The following is a 27,234-nucleotide window of genomic DNA, read 5'->3' on the forward strand; positions in this document are numbered from 1 at the left end:
TCAAGCTCGGGTCCCACCCAGGTCCTTTGGTTTAAGAAATAACTGTTTTTTTGTTTGTTTTTATATGAGACACAGTTTCACTCTGTTGCCCAGTTCGGAGTGCAGTAGCTAGATCTTGGCTCACTGCAGCCACCACCTCCTGGGTTCAAGTGATTCTCCTGCCTCGGGCTCCCAAGTAGCCGAGATTACAGATGCACGCCACCACGACCGGTTAATTTTTGTATTTTTAGTAGAGATGGAGTTTTACCATGTTGGCCAGGCTAGTCTCGAACTCCTGACTCTGGTGACCCGCCAGTCTGGGCCTCCCAAAGTGCTGGGATTACAGACGTGAGACAATGTGCTCAGCCTGAAACAACTTTTGATTAGGGACTTGCCTGTTGCTACACCCTCCAGTCATCCCCTGCTTTGCTCTAGGACTTACTTTATTTTCTACCAACTGGCTCCTGACTGCAGTTCTTAAACTGGAAGTAGATTCAAAACATGTACCGTGTCCTGCTTTTCTTGATATGACATTTGTGGAAGGTTTCCATTTGAGGGAAACTTCTTGACTTCATCTGTTGGAGTGATTTCCGAAAACCCAAGATTTTTCTAGGACACTTTAAGTTTAACATATGTTTACTGCACTCCGATTTTTCTTCTTTAGCTATCTTGTCTATATTCAGCTATAGTTGGAAGACAGGTATTAGGATGTGATAGAATTTTGGAGTCAGACTTAGAAACTGACCGCCATTTTAGAAACTGACCACCAGCTCAGCCAGTTTCTAATTAAGTCACTTCATGTCTTTGAGCTTCAGTTTCAAAATGGAGAGGACAATAGGGCCGACCTCCACTGGAAGATAAAACTAGGCGGTGCGCATTTATTTAATGCAGTCTGTGGCATGTACAAGGGGCTCAATCAATTATTATTATTACTATCACTTGGAGAGTCAAGTGGCACAATTTTATCTCATTCTAAGGCTAACATGTTACAACTATCATCTACTAAAATAAATATAAACAACTATATAATAAATGAAATTTTTCTTGACCCAATAATATTTTTTGAGCTGTAAACCTACTGCACATTCGTTTAGATTTGTAAGTTAGATCTCCTGCCACACTACCTTACACAGAAAAGGTGTTGAGAATATCGGTAGATTAGTCAGTAAGGAAGGTGCTAATTGGCCTTTTTACTCAGTATCAGAATTCTAAACTGCTTCCATGTATTATTAAACTAAATTCTTACCTTTCCAATCTGGCTGTTGGGTATAATTCTGTCTTACTTGCTTTAGATGTTATACATAAAATAAGGCAAGACTGTTTCAGAGACTCAAAAATTGAAGGTTAATCTTCCTTCAATAAGTTTTTACTGATGGCCACGAATATAAAAAAGATGATCAAGCTGATTTATTTTCTGCCTTGGGTTGTCCAAATACCCAGGTGAACACATTGATGAGCCCAGCATTCCATTTTGCTTGTATTCCTGATGAGTTTACAAGCTGGGAACGTGATGAATAACTAATCAAGAGAATGCAATTCACAAATGTGGAGGGAGGGTTTATATCTGCACAGTCCCTTACAATGAAGTAAATGCCAAACAAAGACGCATGCCCAGAGCAGTTATGGAAAGACCAATCAAAGACTTAGCAGGTTGATGATTTCATCATTCATTTAGCATTTATTGAGCATGTACATTGCGCAAAGCAGTTAGCCAAATTACATATACATGGATTTATGGTATAAATGTATATACATGTAATATATACACACACACAAGCCCAACTTTAAAAAATTCCAGGCATCATGTGTCAGAATGATACAATCACTTTGAACGATACACCTTTTCTGTAATAATGTGTGTATTGCAAAAAAAATTCCAGTAGTGATTAGTAACAACCAGATACTGTGACTGTGCCCCATTACCATTCCATGGGAGATGCAAGAGCATTGTCTCAGTAATAAAATATGATGTTATCAGGCATTTATGGCTTCTGGGGGAAAAAATGCAATTGCTTGCTGTTTTGATATTATCTCTGACTATGCTTGCTTATAATTTGCCATTTCTAATATTTAGTAGCCAGTCATTTTGAAGTTAAAAAAAAAAATCAAGGTTCGCATCGTAACCACAAACCAGTCTTTGTGAACAGGAATCCTGGAGGCTATCAATCAGCTTTTAAAAGAGGTAAGTCACGGTGGTGGTGGAGTAATCTGAAATTTTGGAAGTTCCGAGCTCACTTTAAGAGTTGGGATGGGTGGGAGGGCCGAAAACACCACCATTCATCATTCTTCAGTTATCTCGAGACTCAACTTAAACATTTGTAATCAAAAAGATGGGAGGGGACACGGGTCACATCTCAGGTTTGGGGGAGTGTGTGTGCGTGTAGATGTGAAAACTGAGCCTAAATATTCCAGTGTGAAGAGACCTCCCTTCTCGGCTGGTGGACATCAACCTTACAAAGTAATCTTTGGAGCATACTACCAAATATACCCGTTCCAAAACTTTTACTTACCCTCCTACTTTTTAATAAGTACGCATTTCCCCTCATTTTCTTCTCCTCTCCAAGGACTCAGATAGTTGGAGCGAGGATGGGTCCCCCTCTGATTTCGTCTCCGCCCCAGCCAATCTGAGCCCGGATGCTAATTAGCTGCGCTCCCCTGATGAACACGCCTTTGTCACAAGTAGGCCCGGACTACAAAGCCCAGAATGCCTCGCCCCTCCCTGATCAATGAGGGCTTATTTAAATGATCTCTGAGGTCTTGGACCCAGGCCAATCAGCTGTCAGGGCTCATGATAAATCGCAATGCATTATTGATAATAATAATTACTGGGACATGCGCGTTCCGGCCGAAGGGGGGTAAATTTCCCAACTCCAGGAATTTGTGGCGGAGAGGGCAAATAACTGCGGCTCTCCCGGCGCCCCGATGCTCGCACCATGTCGAGGCGCAAGCAGGCGAAACCCCAGCACATCAACTCGGAGGAGGACCAGGGCGAGCAGCAGCCGCAGCAGCCGACCCCGGAGTTCGCAGATGCGGCCCCAGCGGCGCCCGCGGCGGGGGAGCTGGGTGAGTGGGGCTGGGGCGCCCGCCCGGGGAGGGGAGCTTCCCGGACGTACGCGGGATCCTCGAGGGCGCGGGCTTCGGGGAGCGGGCGGCGTCCAGCGCAAATTCAGGAACCGAGATTTGGGGGCTCAGTGCCCGGGAGGAGAGGTCGCCTCCTCTCCCCACCACCCCGCCTTTTGCACGTTTCACACTTTTTTCTTTTCCCCTCTTGTGTAAGTTTCACCCCCAGCTTTCTCCCCTTATTGTAAAATTGACCCCCACTCGCTCCTCCGTTCTCCTCGCTCCCGAAAGGTTCCCTTCTCCTTGTCCTCTGCCCCTCACTTAACTGGTCCCACTCCCCTCACTGGTGTTCCCCCCCTCTCTTGTAACTTAGGTCCCCCTCCCTCGCGTCGCTCTCAAAAGAAAGAACCTCGGGGGATCCTCACCCTCTCCACCAGCCCGTGGGGGCTTTTCTTGGAGGCTGGAGGAGGGGCGCACCCCTGGAAGACCCCCCGGAGGAGGACGATCTGTTGCACGCGCCCCTCCCGGGCCAAGTGGGGGGAGGGGGCGCGACCTCTCCCACCCTCAGGAGCTGGGGTGCGGGCCACCCGCGCTGCGCAGGGCATTGGAGGGAACGGAGAGGTGGGGGAGGAGGGCTCAATGTTTCCCTTTAAAATTTTTTTCTTTTTTGGTTTTCGCCTTTTCTGCCCGGGCTGCGCCGCCTGCCGATCTTCGCCCTAACCTTTCGGGGCCTGACCTCCAGCCATCTTTGATTTCCGACTTCCTAAAAATAACCGCGGCAAGCAGGAGGGTGCGAGCCCCCAGTGGCCGGGGTGGCGGACGCGCGGCAGCCCCGCTGGGGTGCACCGGCCTCCCGTTTTGCGTGGCTTTTCTGGAGCGCTCGGCTTTCCACATTTGCGCCCTGGTGTGAAAGGGGAGAGGTGGGGGGCCAGGGCGAACTCCCGCGGCGGACCCGGCCCACGCTTCCGCGGCCAGCGATTCCCGGATCGAGGGGAGTTCGGGACTCCAGCCGCGCCGGGAGCGGCGGGGCCAACTCTGTTCCCACTTCATCACTTCACCGCAGAGGTTTTAGGAGCGAGGCGGTTTCCCACTATCTCGTCTCCATCCCGGCCCGCCAAATTGTCGCCTGATAAGTTTTTAGCGTGCGCGTGGGGGGAGGGGGGATTTGTAGCCTCCTCTCCGGCCTTGTTCGTCGCTGCGCTCCCCGCCTGCTTTCTAATTTCCCTGCAGCAGACGGGTGTGCGCGGTAACCCCGAGGACTCTCAGAGCCTATTTCTGATGCCCGGGGTTTCCCGAGAAGACGGTCGCCACTTTTTGGCTTCCGTACCCTCCACCCTTTTTGTCGGAGACCGAATGTAATACATTTCCCAAGTTTATAATAGGTCAATAGAATCCCCCGTTTAACATTTTTCCAGGGCAAATTAAAAGGATCGACTTGACGGAGGGGACGGCTGGGCGTTTTCGGGGCGCCGGGTGGTCAGCGCAACGCGCACCCGAGGTCCCAGGCGCCTGGAGGGACTCTCTTTGTGCCTTGGTTGGGGGCGGGGTGGGGTGGGGGTTGAGGGGAGCGTGAAGGCTTCGTGGCCTGGCCCACCTGGAACAAAAGGGTTAACCCTCAGCCCGCCTGCTTCCTTCGGAGAGGAGGGGCGAGCTCCTGGCTCTGACCCCTCCCCTGGTCCTACGCTGACCTCCCCTTCCCCCTTCATTTTGGGTGGGCGCACACACGTGGGGCTTTTGGTGGTGTTTGGCACCTTTAGGGAGGGAAGCTTGTTACGGGAGGGCTTCTGAAATTAACGATGTTGGAGTTTGGAATCAGAGTCAACCTGAGCTGAGCTAAGACCTCAGGCCTGGCCGTGCGCTGCCACTGCGATTTGGGAGGGAGGGGAGTTGGCTATTGATCACCAGGGTTGTCGCGGACAGCCCACCCGGCCTGCGCGCGGGCGCCCCCTGGAGGCCCAGCTTGAAGCATAGCCCTTTGCTGGGAGGCGGGGTCCCTTCGCAGGTGCTGGCTCACACCTGGTGGATGGGACCGGTTGCGGGGGTGAATGGAGAGTACTGGGCTGGGCCAAGGAGGCACCCCAGGGGATTCGTGCCGGTCGCCTGCGTGATCGCCGTCTGTGCCCGCTGTTCTTTGCCAAGTCTGGAATTCTTGGTAATAACTCCTGGCGGCTAGAATGTGTTTGCAGAGCCTCCAATATCTTCCTTGGGACAGAAGGTTGTTTTCCCAAGCAGTGCGTTTGTAATGGCTGCGTTTGGGTTGTTTGCATTTGATCTGCCTAAAATTATATAGTTAGATATATAATTCAGACATATATACCTAACTTGGATGTATATGTCTCTCTTGATTTTTTAGAATGCAGATTGAGCTGGTCTTATTTTGAAAAGCCATTCGAGAATACAGTTTTCGAGGGAGGAAAATGACGTCTGGCGATCAATTAACAGATCAAAAAATCTGCAGGTGGTCGCGGGGCTAACACTACATACAGGAAAAATTAGCATTTTCTCAAAAGAGTTTCAAATGCCCTTTGTGCTAAACTGGATTACAAACATCAACGATTAGGATTCCCAAGTTTCGAACGACTTCCTATTTCCAATTACTCACCAAAATGACCCAGGCTGGCTAGAAGGATTTTGAGGTTAGTTAACGTTTCAGGCCAGCTTTCTACGTTAGATTTCATCTGGGTTTCCCATAGGGAGAGAAGCTACAATTTGCCAAACAGCTTCTTTTGTTGAATACAAATGTGCAGTGCACAAGCAAATGATACTTTGTCATTCGTGCTGCTGTTAGTGAGTTTCCTCCTGGGCTGTGGGTTGGGGAACCATCTTGGGAGGCAGAAGGCAGTTAGCATTTCCTTTTTTTAAAATGTGAAGTTTACGTTGATGCCTAGGAAGTCAGGTTTTAGAATGGGATCCGCATTCCAGTGTGGCTGTGTGACTTTCAGCTGTGTAACCTTGAAGCCAGCTTGGTGTTTTTTTTCTCTGAGTTTTTGGGCTCCTCCTCTATATAGTGGTGATAAAATGCCCTGTTTAGATAATTTCAACTGTAGAAGGGCTACTATGAATTGGGAATGTGATCAGTACTAATTTTGTTCAAAATACCAAAATGTTTTTATTTGTGTTTATTGTGTCAAGATGGTGTTGAGCTGCCAGTTGAGACAATTTAGCAGAAACGGCAGTGTGCTGCCCGCCAGACACCTGGCTGGGGACTTGAGTGCGCTATCTTGAATTCAAGAAATTAAAGACCAAAATTGATAGTCATATTTTTACTCATTTTAAATTGCAGCACCTCTTTGAAATGGCTTTGCCTGTGGTGTCTTGTCCTGCTTGATGTTCCATGGTGCCTTGTTCTACCTCGCCCCAGAGTTCAAGGAACTGTTTTTTTTTTTTTTAAATAGCCTTAGGCCAGTTGGTGATTTGATGAGATTTTCTTTTTGGCATCTTTGACAAGGGAGCCATGATTGGTGCTTGGCGGGTTGGGTTTGGTGGCTTCTATTCTGCCATCTTAAATGTTGGGATGTGTCTTCACGTGGTTTAGATGAAGAGGTCCCAGAAATAAAACAAAGTTGGAGTTTGGTTGGCTTCTCTGGGTTGTACTACCCTGGAAAAATGAATGGCGAAAAGACTTCCAGAAGTTCTCTCTTCCTCATCACCTTTAGCCTACAGTACTTTTGACTATTTTTTTAAATGTCTAAACATTTTTAAAAGCCACTAAATCCAGATAAGAACTGCATCGCCAGTCACCGCAATCCCCCCCAATCCCCGCCCCAGCGAATTGTATGTCTGTGTCAGGTTTTGTTCAGGGGGACTCTGGAGACAGGCAACAAAAACCCCTGCCCTGATGGAGTTTACAAACTTGCCTGATCTCTAGTTGGGGCAGAGTGGGACACTTCCCTAACCTTGGAAGCAAAAAGAGGTCACACGCCTTAGTGCCTAGGAAACTTTCTTTGAGCCATTTACTCTTTTTTTTTCCTCCCCAGCAGAATCCCTGAGTTTTGGTTCAAGGCTGTTTGAAACTTTGCCTTTTTTAGATGTTAACTAGGTAGAAACTTAAAGTCTAATTTGCCTTCTATGACTTGAGTTGAAGGCTTTTTGACTGCTAAAATTAAACTGCTAAAGAGGCACTTTTCTTTCAACTGGTTAAATACTTAAGAAGGCACATAATTTCCTTTTGTTTTTTCGTAAGCAATTATCCTGGGGGTGGGGGAGGGTAGAAGATGTGTGCTTTACATAATCTACTCATTGTAGTTCTTTAAATGTAGGAATGAAAAAAAGATAAGCTTGAGTCATAATGCTTTTATCAAGATATACGGGTTTTACTTTTAAGCATTTCAGTGTCTCCAGAATTTGATTGGTCACTAGTAGATGAACTTTCTTCCTATACAATAGTAAGAGTATTTTCTATCCATTTGGCAGTGATTGAATCTAAGACCCCTGCTGGGTTTACTGCATTCTTCCAACTTATTGGATAACTAGATGCTGCAAGATAACATTCCTAAAATTCGGGGTGGGGGTGGGGTGGAGAAATGGAAGAACTAGTTGCTGTGTAATCCCTCTGAACTTTGCTTTTTTTTCCTTTGGGGTTAACTTAAGCATGTCCAGCAATTGTTCATAACAGAATCTTCTTACTCCTTGGCAAATACAGTTTCGGTATTTACCAGTGGCAGCCTGGATGTAGGAGCACTTTTTACTGCACAAGCAAACAGAGCTGCTCCTGTTTTAAGACTCAAGTGGGATGTTGCTGGTGGAGGCTACAGAAGAGGCGAGCTTGTGTATACAGCAAAGGCAAGCTGGTATTCAGGCTGTAAATCACTCTTGGGAACTGCTGGATCCTTCTTGGGGAGGGAGCTTAACCTTTTTTGTGCCATAGATCCCTTCTCGGTGTAATGTATAAAATACATAGACGACCAAGGAAATAAATTACATTGAAATATAGTCATCAAAAATGAAAACATTTTTCACTTAGTAATATCAGCTACTTTATTAATACAATAAATAACAAGATCTAATAGCCCGTCAGATAACAAGAATTTCCAAGTTGTAACAACTTGTAACACTGTATGAAAATATTTGTGGTCTCCACTGATGACAAAGTCACAACTATTAATACCACTGTGGTATGTTCCTTATATTCATCATTGAACGAAATGTTGAATTTTAGTTCAGCTAAGTGAAAATTAGTATTTTTTTCTTATCTAATTTCATAGACCCCCTGTTTAAAAATGCCTGTGTTAAACAGAACATGTATCTTTTCATGTGATAATTTCTCATGACATATATATTTTCACATGTGATACATTTCACATTGGTGATATTTTCACCAATGCTATGAAAACATTTTATTGATATTACAGTGGTTTGTAATACGTCCTTCCAAAGGATGTAAATGTATATAATATGTTTGTGATGTTAGAACTTTATAAGGGGGGAGCTATTAGGGAAAAATAACTTAAAAGCCTCCATAGAGGGGCAAGATGAAAAAGTTTCTCCCACAGAGGGGAGAGACTGCTCTAGAAGAAACCATTAGGAATTGGGCCACTCATTTTAGTGCCGTTAAATAGTATTTAAGTCACCTCTATCTTCTAACTAGCAAGCAGTATGTCATCTTGAGCCATTTAGTTCTGAGCCTGTTTTCCACATCTGCAAAATAGAAACCAAGGAGCTTGTTTGATTATGTGGCTATGAAGATAAGTGACTGGGCTGGGCGTGGTGGCTCACGCTTGTCATCCCAGCACTTTGGGAGTCTGAGGCGGGTGGGTCACGAGGACAGGAGATTGAGACCATCCTGGCTAACACGGTGAAACCCCGTCTCTACTAAAAATACAAAAAATTAGCCGGGCGTGGTGGTGGCGCCTGTAGTCCCAGCTACTTAGGAGGCTGAGGCAGGAGAATGGCGTGAACCCGGGAGGCAGAGCTTGCAGTGAGCCAAGATTGCACCACTGCGCTCCAGGCTGGGCGACAGAGCGAGACTCCGTCTCAGAAAAGTGACTTAAGGCAAGGGTGTCTAATCTTTTGGTTTCTCTGGGCCACATTAGAAGAATTATTATCTTGGGCCACACATAAAAGACATGGATACTAATGATAGCTGATGAGCTTAAAACAAATTGTAAAACTATCTTACGTTTTAAGAAGGTTTATGAATTTGTGTTGGGTTGAATTCAAAGCTGGCCTGGACCTGGGCTGGACAAGGTGTAAGACAAGGTACCTTAAGGTGTAAGAGTATGAAGTATGTTTTTGTTCTTGCTTGGAGAGGTTGGTGGTGGTTAGCTTTTGGCCTCTAAAAAGCAGAATGGAGTGGTTAATGTTTTTGCATGGGCTTTATTGAAGGTTTTTTTTTTTTTTTTTTTTTTTTGAGAGACAGTCTTGCTCTGTTGCCCCGGCTGGAGTGCGGTGGCACAATCTTGGCTCACTGCAACGTCCGCCTCCTGGGTCCTGGTTCAAGCAATTCTCCCAACTCAGCCTCCCGAGTAGCTGGGGTTACAGCGATACACACGCCATCACGCCTGGCTAACTTTTGTATTTTTAGTAGAAACAGGGTTTCACCACGTTGGCCAGGCTGGTCTCAAACTCCTGAACCCAAGTGATCCACCCACCTTGACTTCCAAAGTGCTGGGATTACAGGTGTGAGTCACTGTGCCCAGCCTTGGTCTCCTTTATTTCTGGAGGCTATAAAGTGTTTGCTTTTTCTACACCCTAATTTATTTAACCCACATCTTACTGATGACCAAGGTGCATCCATTTTTGTTGCTGTCTGTTAACATGAGAAATGCTGCAAGGAATATCCTAAATCCTTGCAGCATTATCCTAAATCCTTGCAGGAATATCAAGGAAATTCCTAAAACAGGAATTGCTGGGTCAAAGGAAAATTGTACTAAAATGAAGATGTTGCCAGAAGACTTGCTGAAAGAGCTGTATCCATCTATACACTCCTACCAGTAATACGTATTTCCTTCCCTGAGAAGAGAAACTGTTTTAAAAAAGTTTCACTTAACATTCTTGACACATAATTGTCAAAATTGCTTTTCTAGAAAGATTGTGCCACCTAACACTCCCACTTAGTGCTGGTTTCCAGTCTTGGGAAATCATACAGATAGATACTATTTATCTGAGAGTTGGTGGTTCCCAGATAAACAGTTGCCAGGGTTCTGGGAATTGACGAGCATTTTTATCTTGATCATTGAAATGAGGCAGATTCGCAGCGGTATTGGGGCTTAAGGAGAGTTTGTGCTGGTATCTGCTACTGGAACTCTACCTGGAAGTGGCAGCATTGCACTGCATCCTAACACTTTCAGAGTAACTTCTGGAAGTCCTAGAAATAAGACAGGAATGGGTGGTCTACTCCCACCCCTTCCTAACCAAGGCAACCTCCCAGGCTCTCCTGTCCCACCTTAACATCTCTGAGAGGAAAGAGAGTTGCAGTCTTAACAGAAGAAACATGATCAGAAGGGTACAAATGAAGGGTTCCAATAGAGGGTGTGAGAACTGCATGTCTGGGGTTTAATACTGGCTCTGCGGTTTACTTGACATGTTACCTTGGGCAAGTTCATGTCCTCTGTGCCTCAGTTTCCCCTTCTGTCAAATAGGGTAATAGTTTCTATTACAGAGTTGTTAATATAATAACATAGATTGTTTAGAATCATACCTGGCCACATACAAAGTAAGTGCTCAAAAGTTATCTGTCAATAACTTCTGTTATGTTGCACAAGTAACATCATTTCTCAGAGTCTCTGTTTTTCACATCTTTATTTTTTCATTGTTTATTTATTTATTTTTTTTGAGATGGAGTTTCACTCTTATTGCCCAGGCTGGAGTACAACGGCGCAGTCTCAGCTCACTGCAACCTCCGCCTCCCGGGTTCAAGTGATTCTCCTGTCTCAGCCTCCTGAGTAGCTGGGATTACAGGCATGCGCCACCACGCTGGGCTAAGTTTATATTTTTAGTAGAGATGGAGTTTCACCATGTTGATCAGGCTGGTTTCGAACTCCCGGCCTCAGGTGATCGCCTGCCTCAGCCTCCCAAAGTACTGGGATCACAGGTGTGAGCCACTGCGCCTGGCCTTTTTCTCATCTTTAAATGGAGCTGATATGTAATAGGATTGAATGATTACAGTGTGGGCATCTGTGGGTACAAAATCTGAATTATAGGAAGATAATGGGGCTCATCTTTTCACCCATTGGGCCCCCAACCCCTGCTTTGCACACAGTAGGAGGTCAGTATTGTGGAATGAGAGGCATTACATTGTTTTATTGTAAGGCATCATTCTTCTCAGTCCTGGTTGAATCAGTAAATCCAGGCATCTAATCATCTAATCACGAGGTTGTCATCTCGTGATTATGTGTGCTCAGTAGGCATTCTTAGGCATGAACCCACTTGCCTATCAATAACTACCTGTTATTGGTAGGCAAGGCCAGGTTGGCCCTGGCCAGCTTTCTTAACTCTGGCAGGCCAGACCTGCCCATGGCTGTTGTCTCTTCCCCTGACCCACCCCCAGCCTACACATACCTTGCAAGACTTCATATTGTGACCCAGTCTGAAATAAGTAAAGATTAAACCAGTTTGTTAAGGCCATGCTTCAAGATCAGTCTTTCCTGGAAACCCGTTGGTGGACTGTGCTGTCAAAAGTCCATGGATTTGGCCGGATGCAGTGGCTCATGCCTGTAATCCCAGCACTTTGGGAGGCTGAGGCAGACGGATCACTTGAACCCAGGAGTTCAAGACCAGCCTGGCCAACATGGTGAAACCCCATCTCTACTAAAAATACAAAAATTAGCCAGGCGTGGTGGCGGGCGCCTGTAATCCCAGCTTCCTAGGAGACTGAGGCATGAGAATTACAGAGTTGTTAATATAATAACAACTGAATCCAGGAGGCGGAGGTTAGTGAGCCAAGATTGGACCACTGTACTCCAGCCCTTCCTGGCCTTTTCCTTGTGCATTTGTACTTTGTTTGTTTGTTTTGTTTTCAGACAGGGTCTCACTCTGTCACCTGGGCTGGAGTGACTTGACTTCCCAAGCTCAAGCAATTCTCTTGCCTCAGCCTCCTGAGTAGCTTGAACTATATACATGGACACCGCCATGGTCAGCTGTTTTTATCTTCTTATTTTTTTGTAGAGACAGGGTCTCGCTGTGTTGCTGGTTTCGAACTCCTGGCCTCTCAAAAGTGACTTCAAAGTGCGGGGATGACTGGTGTGAGCCACTGCACCCAGCCATGTTTGTACATTTCAAACACAGGTTTTGTTTTAAGCAAAATGGTCATGTTGTACATATTGTTGCGCAACCCATTTCTTTCACTTAATTTCTATGGCATACAGAAATTCTGCATACTTCTTACACTATGGGTGGGTGGGCAAAAATTTACTTCTTTGCTGCTGTGAACGTTTCTGACAAAACAAAAAAACCCAGATCATTGTAGGCTTGTGTGAATGTCTTCTGTGGTTTAGATTCCTAGGCTCAGCTGCTGGGTCTGAGGTATGCCTGTCTTTGTCCTGTGGCCCCAGGCTCCATTGATATCTTGGCGATGGGGTATACCGGAGAGGACAGCGGGGAGGTGAGAACAGTGAAGTAGTCTTCGCCAGGCGTCTTGTGTAAAGGACGCCGGCATCTGGCTAAAACGTAGTCCCAAGTTCGGAGTTGCAATGTGTAGGCTGGCACTAACCCTAAAGTAAATAAGCCCCAGTTACAAAAGAAATTCAGGGATCAGTGTGTGTGTTTTTTTTTTTTGAGACAGAGTCTCAAAAAAAGTCTGTTGCCCAGGCTGGAGTGCAATGGCGCGATCTCGGTTCACTGCAACCTCCGCCTCCTGAGTTCAAGCAATTCTTGTGCCTCAGCCTCCCGAGTAGCTGGGACTACAGGAGTCCACCACCATGACTGGCTGATTTTTCTGTTTTTAGTAGAGACAGGGTCTCACCATATTGACCAGACTGGTCTCGAATTCCCAACCTCAGGTGATCTGCCCACCTCAGCCTCTCAAAGTGCTGTGATGATTGACGTGAGCCACTGTGCCCAGCTCCCCCCATATCTTTTACTTGGGCAGAGTCCTTAGCTTTTTCTGTCTTGTTATAGGTGCTCCAGTGAACCACCCGGGGAATGACGAGGTGGCAAGTGAGGACGAAGCCACAGTAAAGCGGCTTCGTCGGGAGGAGACACACGTCTGTGAGAAATGCTGTGCAGAGTTCTTCAGCGTCTCTGAGTTCCTGGAACATAAGAAAAATTGCACTAAAAATCCACCTGTCCTCATCATGAATGACAGCGAGGGGCCGGTGCCTTCAGAAGACTTCTCCAGAGCTGTACTGAGCCACCAGCCTGCCAGCCCCAGCAGTAAGGACGGTCACAGGGAGAATGGCGGCAGCTCAGAGGACGTGAAGGAGAAGCCGGGCGCGGAGTCTGTGGTGTACCTAAAGACAGAGACAGCCCTGCCACCCACCCCCCAGGACATAAGCTATTTAGCCAAAGGCAAAGTGGCCAACACTAACGTGACCTTGCAGGCACTACGGGGCACCAAGGTGGCGGTGAATCAGCGGAGCGCGGATGCACTCCCTGCCCCCGTGCCTGGCGCCAACAGCATCCCGTGGGTCCTCGAGCAGATCTTGTGTCTGCAGCAGCAGCAGCTACAGCAGATCCAGCTCACCGAGCAGATCCGCATCCAGGTGAACATGTGGGCCTCCCACGCCCTCCACTCGAGTGGGGCAGGGGCTGACACTCTGAAGACCTTGGGCAGCCACATGTCTCAGCAGGTTTCTGCAGCTGTGGCTTTGCTCAGCCAGAAAGCTGGAAGCCAAGGTCTGTCTCTGGATGCCTTGAAACAAGCCAAGCTACCTCATGCCAACATCCCTTCTGCCACCAGCTCCCTGTCCCCAGGGCTGGCGCCCTTCGCTCTGAAGCCGGATGGGACCCGGGTACTCCCGAACGTCATGTCCCGCCTCCCGAGTGCTTTGCTTCCTCAGGCCCCTGGCTCGGTGCTCTTCCAGAGCCCTTTCTCCACTGTGACGCTAGACACATCCAAGAAAGGGAAGGGGAAGCCCCCGAACATCTCCGCGGTGGATGTCAAACCCAAAGATGAGGCGGTCCTCTACAAGCACAAGTGTAAGTACTGTAGCAAGGTTTTTGGGACTGATAGCTCCTTGCAGATCCACCTCCGCTCCCACACTGGAGAGAGACCCTTCGTGTGCTCTGTCTGTGGTCATCGCTTCACCACCAAGGGCAACCTCAAGGTGCACTTTCACCGACATCCCCAGGTGAAGGCAAACCCCCAGCTGTTTGCCGAGTTCCAGGACAAAGTGGCGGCTGGCAATGGCATCCCCTATGCACTCTCTGTACCTGACCCCATAGATGAATCGAGTCTTTCCTTAGACAGCAAACCTGTCCTTGTAACCACCTCTGTAGGGCTACCTCAGAATCTCTCTTCGGGGACTAATCCCAAGGACCTCACGGGTGGCCCCTTGCCCGGTGACCTGCAGCCTGGGCCTTCTCCAGAAAGTGAGGGTGGACCCACACTCCCTGGGGTGGGACCAAACCATAATTCCCCAAGGGCTGGTGGCTTCCAAGGGAGTGGGACCCCTGAGCCAGGGTCAGAGACTCTGAAATTGCAGCAGCTGGTGGAGAACATTGACAAGGCCACCACTGATCCCAACGAATGTCTCATTTGCCACCGAGTCTTAAGCTGCCAGAGCTCCCTCAAGATGCATTATCGCACCCACACCGGGGAGAGACCGTTCCAGTGTAAGATCTGTGGCCGAGCTTTTTCTACCAAAGGTAACCTGAAGACACACCTCGGGGTTCACCGAACCAACACGTCCATTAAGACGCAGCATTCATGCCCCATCTGCCAGAAGAAGTTCACCAACGCCGTGATGCTGCAGCAGCATATTCGGATGCACATGGGCGGTCAGATTCCCAACACGCCCCTGCCAGAGAATCCCTGTGACTTTCCGGGTTCTGAGCCAATGACGGTGGGTGAGAACGGCAGCATCGGCGCCATCTGCCATGATGATGTCATCGAAAGCATCGATTTAGAGGAAGTCAGCTCCCAGGAGGCTCCCAGCAGCTCCTCGAAGGTCCCCACGCCTCTTCCCAGCATCCACTCGGCATCACCCACGCTAGGGTTTGCCATGATGGCTTCCTTAGATGCCCCAGGGAAAGTGGGTCCTGCCCCTTTTAACCTGCAGCGCCAGGGCAGCAGAGAAAATGGTTCCGTGGAGAGCGACGGCTTGACCAACGACTCGTCCTCGCTGATGGGAGACCAGGAGTATCAGAGCCGAAGCCCAGACATCCTGGAAACCACATCCTTCCAGGCACTCTCCCCGGCCAATAGTCAAGCCGAAAGCATCAAGTCAAAGTCTCCCGATGCTGGGAGCAAAGCAGAGAGCTCCGAGAACAGCCGCACTGAGATGGAAGGTGATAGAGCTTTGGATTTAACTTATGTCCATTTTGGGCTCAAGGTCATCAAAAAGGAACCTGGGTTGAACTTTACAAACGGAGAGTATGACTTGAAGCAGCCCCTTCTATAGGGCAATTAGCTTTTCTGTGCTTCTGGGTAGAGGGCAATAGTAACTGCCACTATCCTAGTAACGAACATGCTTTTTGTTTATGGTGGTCAATGCAAAATGGGTATGGACAGCATACCTTTTTTGTTGGTTTTTATTTTTGTCTTTGAGCCCCTTGGGACGTAGGGGTAGTCTTTCTATTTTGTTATAGTTTTTTTCTTTTTGTTTCTCCACACTGATTCTGTATATGGGTGTCTTAAGAGTATGTTTGAGGAAGTGGCCACTGCTTTTTGACCACTGAAATAAGCCATGGTTCCCTGACTCTGAGGCCCCACTGCCTGATGTAATATTCACAAATTAACCGCTCTTGAAGCAGGGAAAGATGAACCCATTTTAAATGCACGTATCTACTGAGAGGTGACTGTTGATGTCATTAATGGTAAAATAAGGGAAAAGCTGTATCATAGAATCAAAGAAAGATGGTGTCTGGGCATATACTTTAAAGGTAGTTTCTTATGTAGAAATTTGAACTTAAATTAGATATGTGTTTATATGTTGCCCATACCTTAAAAAAAAACCCAAAGTGGTACCTTTTCCCAAGCATTTGAGGCTTTCTTCTTTGTGCAGGTAAACAATTCAAAGGAAGGTGTTAATTTCTGTTAAGGTGCTTTCAAGGTGTTAATTTCTTACAAAGCCAGCTCCAGACTCTCAAACTAGCAGGCAGTTATCTGTAAAGATCTCTTTGGCTTTGAAGAGAAAGAATGAATGTTGGATGATAAAGGTCTGGCTTTTTTCCCCTCTGTGTACTAGGTCGGAGCAGTCTCCCTTCCACGTTTATCCGAGCCCAGCCAACCTATGTCAAGGTTGAAGTTCCTGGCACGTTTGTGGGACCCTCAACATTGTCCCCAGGGATGACCCCTTTGTTAGCAGCCCAGCCACGCCGACAGGCCAAGCAACATGGCTGCACACGGTGTGGGAAGAACTTCTCGTCTGCTAGCGCTCTTCAGATCCACGAGCGGACTCACACTGGAGAGAAGCCTTTTGTGTGCAACATTTGTGGGCGAGCTTTTACCACCAAAGGCAACTTAAAGGTCGGTTTGTGTGGGCTTTCAGCAGGATGGGGGCTGGGCGCCGAGTGTCTTCTCCTTATTGGCACAATCCGTGATGAGTTCTTCCATCCTTCCATTCCTCCTTTGGGAGGCCGAGGTGGGAGGATTGCTTGAGTCCACGAGTTTGAGACCAGCCTGGGCAACAGGGAGACAATGTCTTTACAGAAAAAACAAAAATCAGTTGGGCGTGGTGTTGCATGCTTGGGTCCCAGCTAATTGGGAGGCTGAGCGGGGAGGAGGTAACATAAGGAGACCCTGTCACTACAAAATAAAAATTAGCTGGGCGTGGTGGCATGCACCTGTAGGCCCAGCTACTTGGGAGGCTGAAGTGGGAGGATTGCTTGAACCTGCGATGTCGAGGGTGCAATGTGAGCTGTGATCACACCACTGCACTCTAGCCTGGGCAAGAGAGTAAGACCCTGTCTCTTAAGAGTTTTAAACTCTTACGAAGCTGAAAAGGGCTAGGCACAGTGGCTCACGCCTGTACTCCCAGCACTTTGGGAGGTGGTGGTGGGAGGATCACTTGACCCCAGGAGTTGAAGACCAGCCTGGGCAACATAGCAAGATGCCATCTCTACAAAAATTAAATTCATATAAATAAAAAAAAAAGAAGCTGAAAAGGATTTCAGAACTTGAAAGCCAGACAGGAAAAATAATTAAGGAAAGCAGCCAGATGCTAATAAGGTCCCTTCTTTAGCGGAAGCCTCGCCTACCACCCTAGATTAAATAGCATCCTATTTCCACCATGGCCTTCTGTAGCTTTCCCAGCCAGATACATTTTTCTCTGTAGCAATTATTAGACATTGATGTTCTATATATTTAGATATCAACTGCATCAGGGTATGGTCTGTTTTGCTCTGTCACCCAGGCTGGAGTGCAATGGCACAATCTCGGCTCATTGCAACCCTCTGCCTCCCGAGTTTAAGCAATTCTCCTGCTTCAGCCTCCCGAGTAGCTGGAATTCCAGGCACCCGCCATCATGCCCGGCTAATTTTTATATATTTTTTAGCAGAGATGGGGTTTCACCATGTTGGCCAGGCTCGTCTCGAACTCCTGACCTCAGGTGATCTGCCCCCCTCGGCCTCCCCAAGTACTGGGATTACAGGCGTGAGCCACTGCGCCCTGCCCACAAATTGTTTTTAACTGAAATTTTTACTTAAATAAGTATAGATTTTCACTGTACTTTTGAAAAGTAATACAGAGATGTCCTTGTATGCTTTGCCCAGTTTTCCTCATTGGTAGCACTTTGCAAAACTGTAGCATAATCAAGATATTGACATTGTTACAATCAGCATATTCAGATTTTCCCGTTTTACTTCTACTCAGGTGTGCATGTTGTGTACTCTACAGTTTTATTACCTGTGTAGGTTTGTGCATTTTAAAAATGTGAACTCTAGGCTGGGTGTGGTGGCTCATGCCTGTAATCCCAGCATTTTGGGAGGACAAGGTGGGAGGATCACATGAGGCCAGGAGTTCGAGACCAGCTTGGGCAACATAAGGAGATCCAGTCTCTACAAATAAAAATAAATTAGCTGGGCATGGTGGTGTGCACCTGTAGTCCCAGGTACTCAGGAAGCTGAGGTGGGTGGGTCGCTTGAGCCTGGGAGGTTGAGGCTGCAGTGAACTGTGCCACTGCACTGTAGCCTAGGTGACAGATTAAGACTCAAGAAAAAAAAAAAAAGTTAACCCTGGCACTTGGATCAATGCCCAGCATATAGTAGGTTTTCACATAGGTACACCCATGATTGGTGGAGCAGAGACAGTTGGAGACTATAACCCCATCTTGGTTGCTCTGGGGAGGGATGCTCATTAGGTGATATAAGAAATCTGATTTTCTAAATATAAAGTGCAGACTTAAGATGGTTTGATTTAGAATGGTACAAAAGTGAGATGCATTCAATAGATATCAGACTTTGGGTACCCATACAACCATTCTGTTTCTAGTTTTCAGTACAGTATTCAATCACATGAGCTATGAGCTAATTTTTTTTTTTTTTTTTGAGACGGAGTCTTTTGCTCTGTCACCCAGGCTGGAGTGCAGTGGCATGATCTTGGCTCACTGCAACCTTTGCCTCCTAGGTTCAAGCGATTCTCGTGCCTCAGCCTCCCGAGTAGCTGGAATTACAGGCATGTGCCACCATGCCCGGCTAATTTTTGTATTTTTCATAGACAGGGTTTCACCATGTTGGCCAGGCTGGTCTTGAACTCCTGACCTCAAGTGATCTGCCCACCTCGGCATCCCAAAGTGCTGGGATTACAGGCGTGAGCCACTGTGCCATGCCTACATGAGCTATTTCAATGCTTTATTATAAAACAGTCTTTGCATTAGATGATTTTGCCTAACTGTAAGCTAATGCAAATGTTCTGAGTGTGTTTGAGGTAGGCTAAACTGAGCTATGATGTTTGGCTGGTTAGGTGTATTAAAAGCATTTTAGACTGAGAATATTTTCTACTTTCAGTGAGTTTATCCGGGCATAACCCCACTGTAAGTCGAGGATCATCTATATGTTAAAACACTGGGTAGAATGAAATCCATATGCAGATTGATTCTTGGCTTGCCAGTGAGCTTCAAATCTCTATTTTGATAAAAACCTTTCTGTCCTGTTCCCGTAGGTTCACTACATGACACACGGGGCGAACAATAACTCAGCCCGCCGTGGAAGGAAGCTGGCCATCGAGAACACCATGGCTCTGTTAGGTACGGACGGAAAAAGAGTCTCAGAAATCTTTCCCAAGGAAATCCTGGCCCCTTCGGTGAATGTGGACCCTGTGGTGTGGAACCAGTATACCAGCATGCTCAATGGCGGTCTGGCTGTGAAGACCAATGAGATCTCTGTGATCCAGAGTGGAGGGGTTCCTACCCTCCCTGTTTCCTTGGGGGCCACCTCCGTTGTGAGTAACGCCACTGTCTCCAAGATGGATGGCTCCCAGTCGAGTATCAGTGCCGATGTGGAAAAACCAAGTGCTACTGACGGCGTTCCCAAACACCAGTTTCCTCACTTCCTAGAAGAAAACAAGATTGCGGTCAGCTAAGCAAGGGAGAACTTGAGTGGAAGGAGCAATGCAGACACCGTGAAATCTCTAGAATCTGCTTTGTTTTGTAAGAACTCATCTCCTCCTGTTTTCTTTTTCTTACTGATATGCAAATGATGTTTACGATGGTTGTGACCACAACCTCAGGCAAGTCCTACAATCACAATTGTTGCTATGCTGCTTTGCAAAAAGTTGAAAAAATAAAAAAATTCATACCAAAACAAATACAGACTGTTTTTTTTGAGATGGAGTCTCGCTCTATCACCCAGGCTGGAGTGCAGTGGTATTGATCTCGGCTCACTGCAACCTCCCCTTCCCGGGTTCAAGTGATTCTCCTGCCTTAGCCTCCCGAGTAGCTGGGATTATAGGCGCGTGCCACCACGCCTGGCTAATTTTTGTATTTTGAGTAGAGATGGGGTTTCACCATGTTGGTCAGGCTGGTCTCGAACTCCTGACCTCGTGATCCACCCGTCTTGGCCTCCCAAAGTGCTGGGATTACAGGTGTGAGCTACCATGCCTGGCACTTTTTTTTTTTTTTTTTTTTTCAATTTTGGAAAGAAGCGGGTCTTGCAAAGTAGCTTTGTTACTTGTAACAGACGTATACATAGAACCTTTGTACAACCTAGAATGACTTTTTCCAAAGACTTACCTATTTCAAGGTAGAATTGTTGGAACTTACTGAACAACAGTGGAAAAGACAACTACACAGCCTAATTGAGGGGAGAGGGGTACTGTATACTTATATGGTAACTGGACGTGGGTAAAAGGACAAGGTCTGTCATCTCTTTAGGGACCTGTTTTATATGCCCCAATCCTGTCCCCATCTTGTTTGTTTTTTTTGAATGTACTTAAAAAAGGAACAACAACAAACTAGGGTTGTAGAATTATAAAATTGCTTCAACCTTAGAACCTTAAGTAGGAGGCCCTCAAATGGACTTAACGTTAGTCCTTAGGGAGTCAATGTATGTGTTGCTGCTTATTTAAATAAAGTTCAGTTGGAGCCCCGAGAGTGCCAATGTTTTCCCCACACCTCTTAGATGCCTTCCTCTTCCCGAACCCCAGAAGAGGTGGGCACCTGAGCGGGGAATCTCAGGTGACTTAGTTTGCCAGTGCCTACTCTATTGAAGAACTGGGTTTTCATGCTCGAGGAGAAACTCGTGGAAGGGCGTGTTTCCCATCACAGGTTCACATACTGATTGTTTTTGTTGAATTTCCTTGGTGCGACTTATGCCAAGTAATTATGAAGATTTTTTGTTTTGTTTGTTTTCTTGCTGAATATTTCATGAAGGCTACGAAGTTAGAACAGGCAAGTCCTGGGTGTGAAAGCTTTAATTTATCTACCTCATTTATTTTTTATTTTTTGTAGCCATAGTGTCTGTTTTCCTGTTTTAAGACCGCCGAAGTATTCCCAGGCCCTGTCTAAAACCTAAGAGTTGATGTATTGGTGGTAAGAGGTGAACGTTCAAGATGATTTTGTGATGCCTTTTTTTGTGTAGTTTCCTTTTGTATACGTGATACTGAGCAAACGAAACATTGCTCTTGGTTTAACAAGAAGGGAGAAAGAAAGAAAAAAAACTAACTTCTGGGAGAAAAGTCTTTCCCCTCTATGTGGAAGGTCCTGATGGAAATATGCATCCAAGACGAATAGCCAAAGTGTTGTTCTTCATCGTTGCACCTGACTTTAGGATCCCGCCCCCTCCCCCCCCTTTTTTTTTTTTTGCCAAGTTGTGCCTTTCCTTCTGGAATTGTAAGTGAACACGATAATAGTACCTGTTTACACTGTGAAGTGGATATTGTTACAGAAAACACACCAGTGGCTTTCTCACTGTTGAGCTAATAATGCCTTGTGAATGTATGATCCACAGAGAAACCCCTGTAGTTGTACCTGCTGATGCTGTCTGTCTGTTGGAAAATAAATTTTGAATGTTTTTTTTTTCTCACCCAGGTGTATATGGAAGTTTTTCTGGTACTTTCTGTTCTATACCTGAGAATGTTTACTTGACAATCACTTCCAGCTGCCTCGTGACACTCTTGTTCCTACAGTCAAAAAGATGCAGACGTGGTTATGTCCATGCTTGCCTCACTTTTCTTTTCTTTATTTTTTTTTTTTTTTGACAGTTTCCCTCTTGTTGCCGCTGGAGGGCAATGGCATGATCTTGGCTCACTGTAACCTCCGCCTTCCGGGTTCCAGTGATTCTCCTGCCTTGGCCTCCCAGTAGCTGGGATTACAGGCATGCACCATCACGCCCGGCTAACTTTGTATTTTTAATAGAGACAGAGTTTCACTATGTTGGTCAGGCTGTTCTTAAACTCCCGACCTGAGGTGAGCCTGCCCACCTCGGCCTCCCAAAGTGCTGAGATTACAGGCATGAGCCACCATACCCGGCCTGTTTTTTCTTTTTTTAAGACGGGGTCTCACTCTTTCACCCAGGCTAGAGTGCAGTGGTATGATCTCAGCTTACTGAAGCCTTGACCTCCCAGGCTCAAGGGAGTGCACTGGCTCGATCTTGGCTTACTGCATCCTCCGGCCTCCCAGGTTCAAGCAATTATCCTGCCTCAGCCTCCTCACTTGGGATTACAGGGGCCCGCCACCACACCTGGCTAATTTTTGTATTTTGAGTAGAGATGGGGTTTCAGCATGTTGGCCAGGCTGGTCTCGAACTCCTGGTCTCAAGTGATCCATCTGCCTCAGCTTCCCAAAGTATTGTGATTGCAGGCACGAGCCACCTTGCCCAGCCTGTTTTCTCCCCTCTCACATACTTCAAACATCTTTCCAAGGTAAAACCCAATTCCGGTTAACCCTTTAACATACCTGCAATTATGTAACAATGATGTCTAGTCATCTATTGACAATACTGCTGGTGTTTACCCATAAACTTCCCTGTCACTCAGGCTGCAGTATAGTGGCATGATCACAGCTGACTGTGGCCTTGAGCTCCTGGACTCAAGTGATCCTCCCACCTCAACCTGCAGAGTAGTAGGCACACACCATCACTCCCAGCTAATTGTTTTTGGCAGAGATGGTCTCACCATGTTCCCCAGGCTGGCCTCAAGTGATCCACTGGCCTTGGTCTCTCAGAGTGCTGGGATTACAGGCATGAGCCACTGTGCCTGGCCTCGTGAGCTTTTTTATTTTGTTTTTGATTGCCTTTGGGGTATTTCTTTTCTTACACTTGAGTTCATTTCCAGGGTAAATTCCTACTTGGGATATCAGGGAAAAAGATTATCACTGTTTTTATGTGTGTTTGCTGTTTTCTGTAACACTGTGTGTGTGTGTGTGTGCGCGCGCGCGTGCACGTGTGCACCATTCCTCTCGGCCTTAATCTTTGAAGTCAGTTCTAAAGAGTAGATTGTGATTGTACCTATGCAGGTAGCTTATACCCACATAGTGTGATCATAACTTTGTTTTGTCAGTTACTGACCACATGTACAACAATAGTTCCATAAGATTGTAATACTAATTTTTACTCTACCTTTTCTGTGTTAAAATACGTTTATAAATCGGGCATGGTGGCTCACGCCTGTAATCCTAGCACTTTGGGAGGCTGAGGTGAGCGAATTACCTGAGCTCAGGAGTTCGAGACCAGCCTGGGCAACACGGTAAAACCCCGTCTCTACTAAAATGCAAGACAGTCGTGGTGGCGTGCGCCTGTAATCCCAACTACTCAGGAGACTGAGACAGGCGAATTGCTTGAACCCAGGAGGTGGAGGTTGCAGTGAACCGAGATCATGCCATTGCACTCCAGCCTGGGCGACAGAGCGAGACTCTATCTCAATACAAAAGAAAAAATAATTAAGTACCAATTAATTTTTTAACGTCCGCCTCCAGGTTCAAGTCATTCTCCTGCCTCAGCCTCCCGAATAGCTGGGATTGTAGGTGCACGCCATCATGCCCAGTTAATTTTTGTATTTTTAGTAGAGACAGAGTTTCACCATGTTGGTCAGGATGTTCTCAAACTCCCAACCTCAGATGACCCACCCGCCTTGGCTGCCCAAAGTGCTGAGATTACAGGCGTGAGTCACCGCGCCAGGTCCAAGAAGACATGTTCTGTTTTGTTTTGTTTTGTTTTGTTTGAGAAGGAGTTTCGCTCTTATTGCCCAGGCTGGAATGCAGTGGCATGATCTCGGCTCACTGCAACCTCCTCCCAGGTTCAAGCGATTCTGCTGCCTCAGCCTCCCAAGTAGCTGGAATTACAGGTGCCCGCCACTATCCCTGGCTAATTTTTGTAATTTTAGTAGAGACAGGGTTTCACCATGTTAGTCAGGCTGGTCTCGGACTCCTGACCTCAGGTGATCCACCCGCCTGGGCCTCCCAAAGTGCTGGGATTACGGGCGTGAGTCACTGCGCCCAGCAGACATCTTCCTAATATAAAAATGCAGCTGGGCACGGTGGCCTACACCTGTAATCCTGGCACTTTGGGAGGCCGAGGGGGGCAGGTCACCTGAGGTCGGGAGTACAAGACGAGCCTGACCATCATGGAGAAACCCCCTCTCTACTAAAAATACAAAATTAGCCGGGTGGTGCATGCCTGTAATCCCAGCTACTCAGGAGACTGAGGCAGGAGAATCGCTTGAACCCGGGAGGCGGAGGTTGTGGTGAGCCAAAGTCGTGCCATTGCACTCCACCTTGGGCAAAAACAGCAAAACTCCGCCTCAAAGGAGAAAAAAAAAAAAGTAAGGTAAGGCAGTAGATCCAGCTACAGTAACTGAAGTAGCTACACTAACCAACAGATTTTCAATGCAGACAAGACAGTCTTCTATTGGAAGAAGATGCCATCTAGGACTTTCATAGCTAGAAAGGAAAAAACACCTTGCTTCAAAGGACAAGGTGACTCTTGTTAGGGGCTAATGCAGGTGGTGACCTTAAGCTGAGGCCATGCTCGTTTACCATTCTGAATAGATTAGGGCCTTTAAGAATGATGCTATTTCTACTCTGCATGTGCTCTGGAAATGGAATAACAAGGCCTGGATGCTGACATATCTCTCCTTGTTTTTGTTTTGAGACGGAGTCACCCAGGCTGGAGTGCAGTGGTGCGATCTTGGCTCACTGCAAACTCTGCCTCCCGGGTCCATGCCATTCTCCTGCCTCAGCCTCCTGAGTAGCTGGGACTGCAGGTGCCTGCTACCACCCTCAGCTAATTTTTTGGGTTTTTTTTAGTAGAGACAGGGTTTCACTGTGTTAGCCAGGATAGTCTCTTGACCTCGTGATCTGCCTGCCTCAGCCTCCCAAAGTGCTGGGATTATAGGCGTGAGCCACCACGCCCGGCCTTGTTTTTGTTTTGAGATGGAGTCTTGCTCTGCCACTCAGGCTGGAGTGCAGTGACACTATCTCAGTTTGCTGCAGCCTCTGTCTCCTGGATTAAAGTGATTCTCTTGCCTCAGCCTCCTGAGTAGCTGGGATTACAGGCACCCACTGCCTTTCGTATTTTTAGTAGAGATGGGGTTTCACCATGTTGGCCAGGCTGGTCTCAAACTCCCGACCTTAAGTGATCCACCCGTCTCGGCCTTCCAAAGTTCTGGGATTAAAAGTGTGAGCCACCATGCCCAGCTTAGCATATCTGTTTATCGCATGATTTACTGAATATTTTAAGCCCACTGTTGAGACCTACTGCACAGGAAAAAAAAAAAAAAATAGATTTTTTTCAAAAATCACTGCTGCTCATTAACAATGCATCTAATGCATCTGTCAAGTGCTCTGATGGAAGTATACAAGGAGATTAACACTTTTTCATGCCTGTTAATACAACATTCATTTTGTCGTCAGGATCAAGGAGTAGTTTTGTTACTTGTAAGGGGTCTGGATCCAGACCCTAAGAGAGGATTCTTGGATCTTGCGCAAGAAAGAATTCAGGATGAGTTTGTAAAGTGAAAGCAAGTTTATCAGGAAAGTAAAGGAATAAAAGAATGGCTAGTCCATAGACAGAGCAGCCCTGAGGGCTGCTGGTTCCCTATTTTTATGGTTATTTCTCAATGATATGCTAAACAAGAGGTGGATTATTCATGCCTCCCCTTTTTAGACCATTTAGGGTAAATTCCTGATGTTGCCGTGGCATTTGTAAACTGTCATGGCACTGGTAGGAGTGTAGCAGTGAGGACAACCAGAGGTCACTCTTGTCACCATCTTGGTTTTGGTGGGTTTTAGCCGGCTTCTTGACTGCAACCTGTTTTATCACCAAGGTCTTGATGAGCTGTATCTTGTGCTGACGTCCTATCTCCTGTGACTAAGAATGCCTTAACCTCCTGGGAATGCAGCCCAGTAGGTCTCAGCCTTATTTTACCCAGCTCCTATTCAAGATGGAGTAGCTCTGGTTCAAATGCCTATGAGAGTTTCAACTTCCAGGTCTTATTATTTAAGAAATACTACATTTTAGGCCGGGTGCAGTGGCTCATGCCTGTAATCTCAGCACTTTGGGAAGCCGAGGCGGGCGGATCACGAGTTCAGGAGATTGAGACCATCCTGGCTAACACGGTGAAACCCCATCTCTACTAAAAATACAAAAAATGAGCTGGGCCTGGTGGCGGGGCCTGTAGTCCCAGCTACTTGGGAGGCTGAGGCAGGAGAATGGCGTGAACCTGGGAGGTGGAGTTTGCAGCGAGCCGAGATCGCGCCACTGCACTCCAGCCTGGGCGACAGAGCGAGACTCCATCTCAAAAAAAAAAAAAAAATACTACATTTTGTAAGCTGCCATAGTTTGTGATTTCTCTGATGGGTCTGGACAAAGTAAAGTGAAAACCTCCTGGAAAGGATTCACCATTCTAGATGTTGTTAATAACATTCATAATTCATGGGAGGAAGTCAAAATATCAACATAAACAGGAGTTTGGAAGAAGTGGCTTCCAACCCTCATGGATGACTTTGGTGGGTTCAAGACTTCAGTGACAGCGCCAGGCGCACCATGGCTTATGTGTGTAATCCCAGCACTTTGGGAGGCCGAGGAGGATGGCTTGAGATGGGAGTTCAAGACCAACCCAGTCAACACAGTGAAATCTTGTCTTTACAAACAACAAAATTCAGCGGAGGAAGTAACTGCAGATGTGACGGAGATAGCAAGAGAGCTGGAATTACTAGTGAAGCTTGAAGATGTGACTGAATGTGGCAATCTTAGGAGAAAACTTGAATGAATAAAGAACTGCTTCTTACAGATGAGCAAAGAAAGTGGTTTTTGAGATTGAGACGGAGTCTCACTGTCACCCAGGCTGGAGTGCAGTGGCACGATCTCGGCTCACTGCAACCTCTGCCTCCCGTGGTGAAGTGATTCTTCTGCCTCAGCTTCCCAAGTAGCTGGGACTACAGGTGCCAGCGACCATGCCTGGCTAATTTTTTTTTGTATTTTTAGTAGAGATGGGGTTTCATTGTGTTAGCCAGGATGGTCTCGATCTCCTGACCTTGTGATCTGCCCGCCTCGGCCTCCCAAAGTGCTGGGATTACAGGCATGAGCCACCACTCCCAGCCTGTTGTAGGTAAAATACTTTCAAACAGTATCACAAGTTACAGAGAAATCGCAGACAAAGAGTCAATCAATATAGCCAACATCATTGTTGTCTTATTTTAAAGACATTGGCATAGCCATCCCAAC

At 46.8% G+C, this 27,234-nt stretch overlaps 1 protein-coding gene across 2 annotated transcripts; it reads left to right on the forward strand.

Annotated features, from left to right (window-relative positions):
• Positions 1-2,743: 2,743 nt before the first annotated feature.
• On the forward strand, positions 2,744-21,597 carry SALL4 (spalt like transcription factor 4). 2 transcript variants are annotated; one of them, XM_050807494.1, is made up of 4 exons: positions 2,744-3,042; positions 13,096-15,426; positions 16,326-16,606; positions 19,238-21,597. In XM_050807494.1, the coding sequence occupies exons 1-4, from the start codon at positions 2,913-2,915 to the stop codon at positions 19,655-19,657; spliced, it is 3,162 nt and encodes a 1,053-aa protein (XP_050663451.1). In that variant the 5' UTR covers positions 2,744-2,912; the 3' UTR covers positions 19,658-21,597. The 2 variants fall into 2 exon arrangements, with proteins under 2 accessions (XP_050663451.1, XP_050663452.1); XM_050807495.1 differs by having other exon boundaries at positions 13,096-14,115.
• The last annotated feature ends 5,637 nt before the right edge of the window (positions 21,598-27,234 follow it).

This window comes from Macaca thibetana, chromosome 10, assembly GCF_024542745.1.
Source record: "Macaca thibetana thibetana isolate TM-01 chromosome 10, ASM2454274v1, whole genome shotgun sequence".
Taxonomy (NCBI): Eukaryota; Metazoa; Chordata; class Mammalia; order Primates; family Cercopithecidae; genus Macaca; species Macaca thibetana.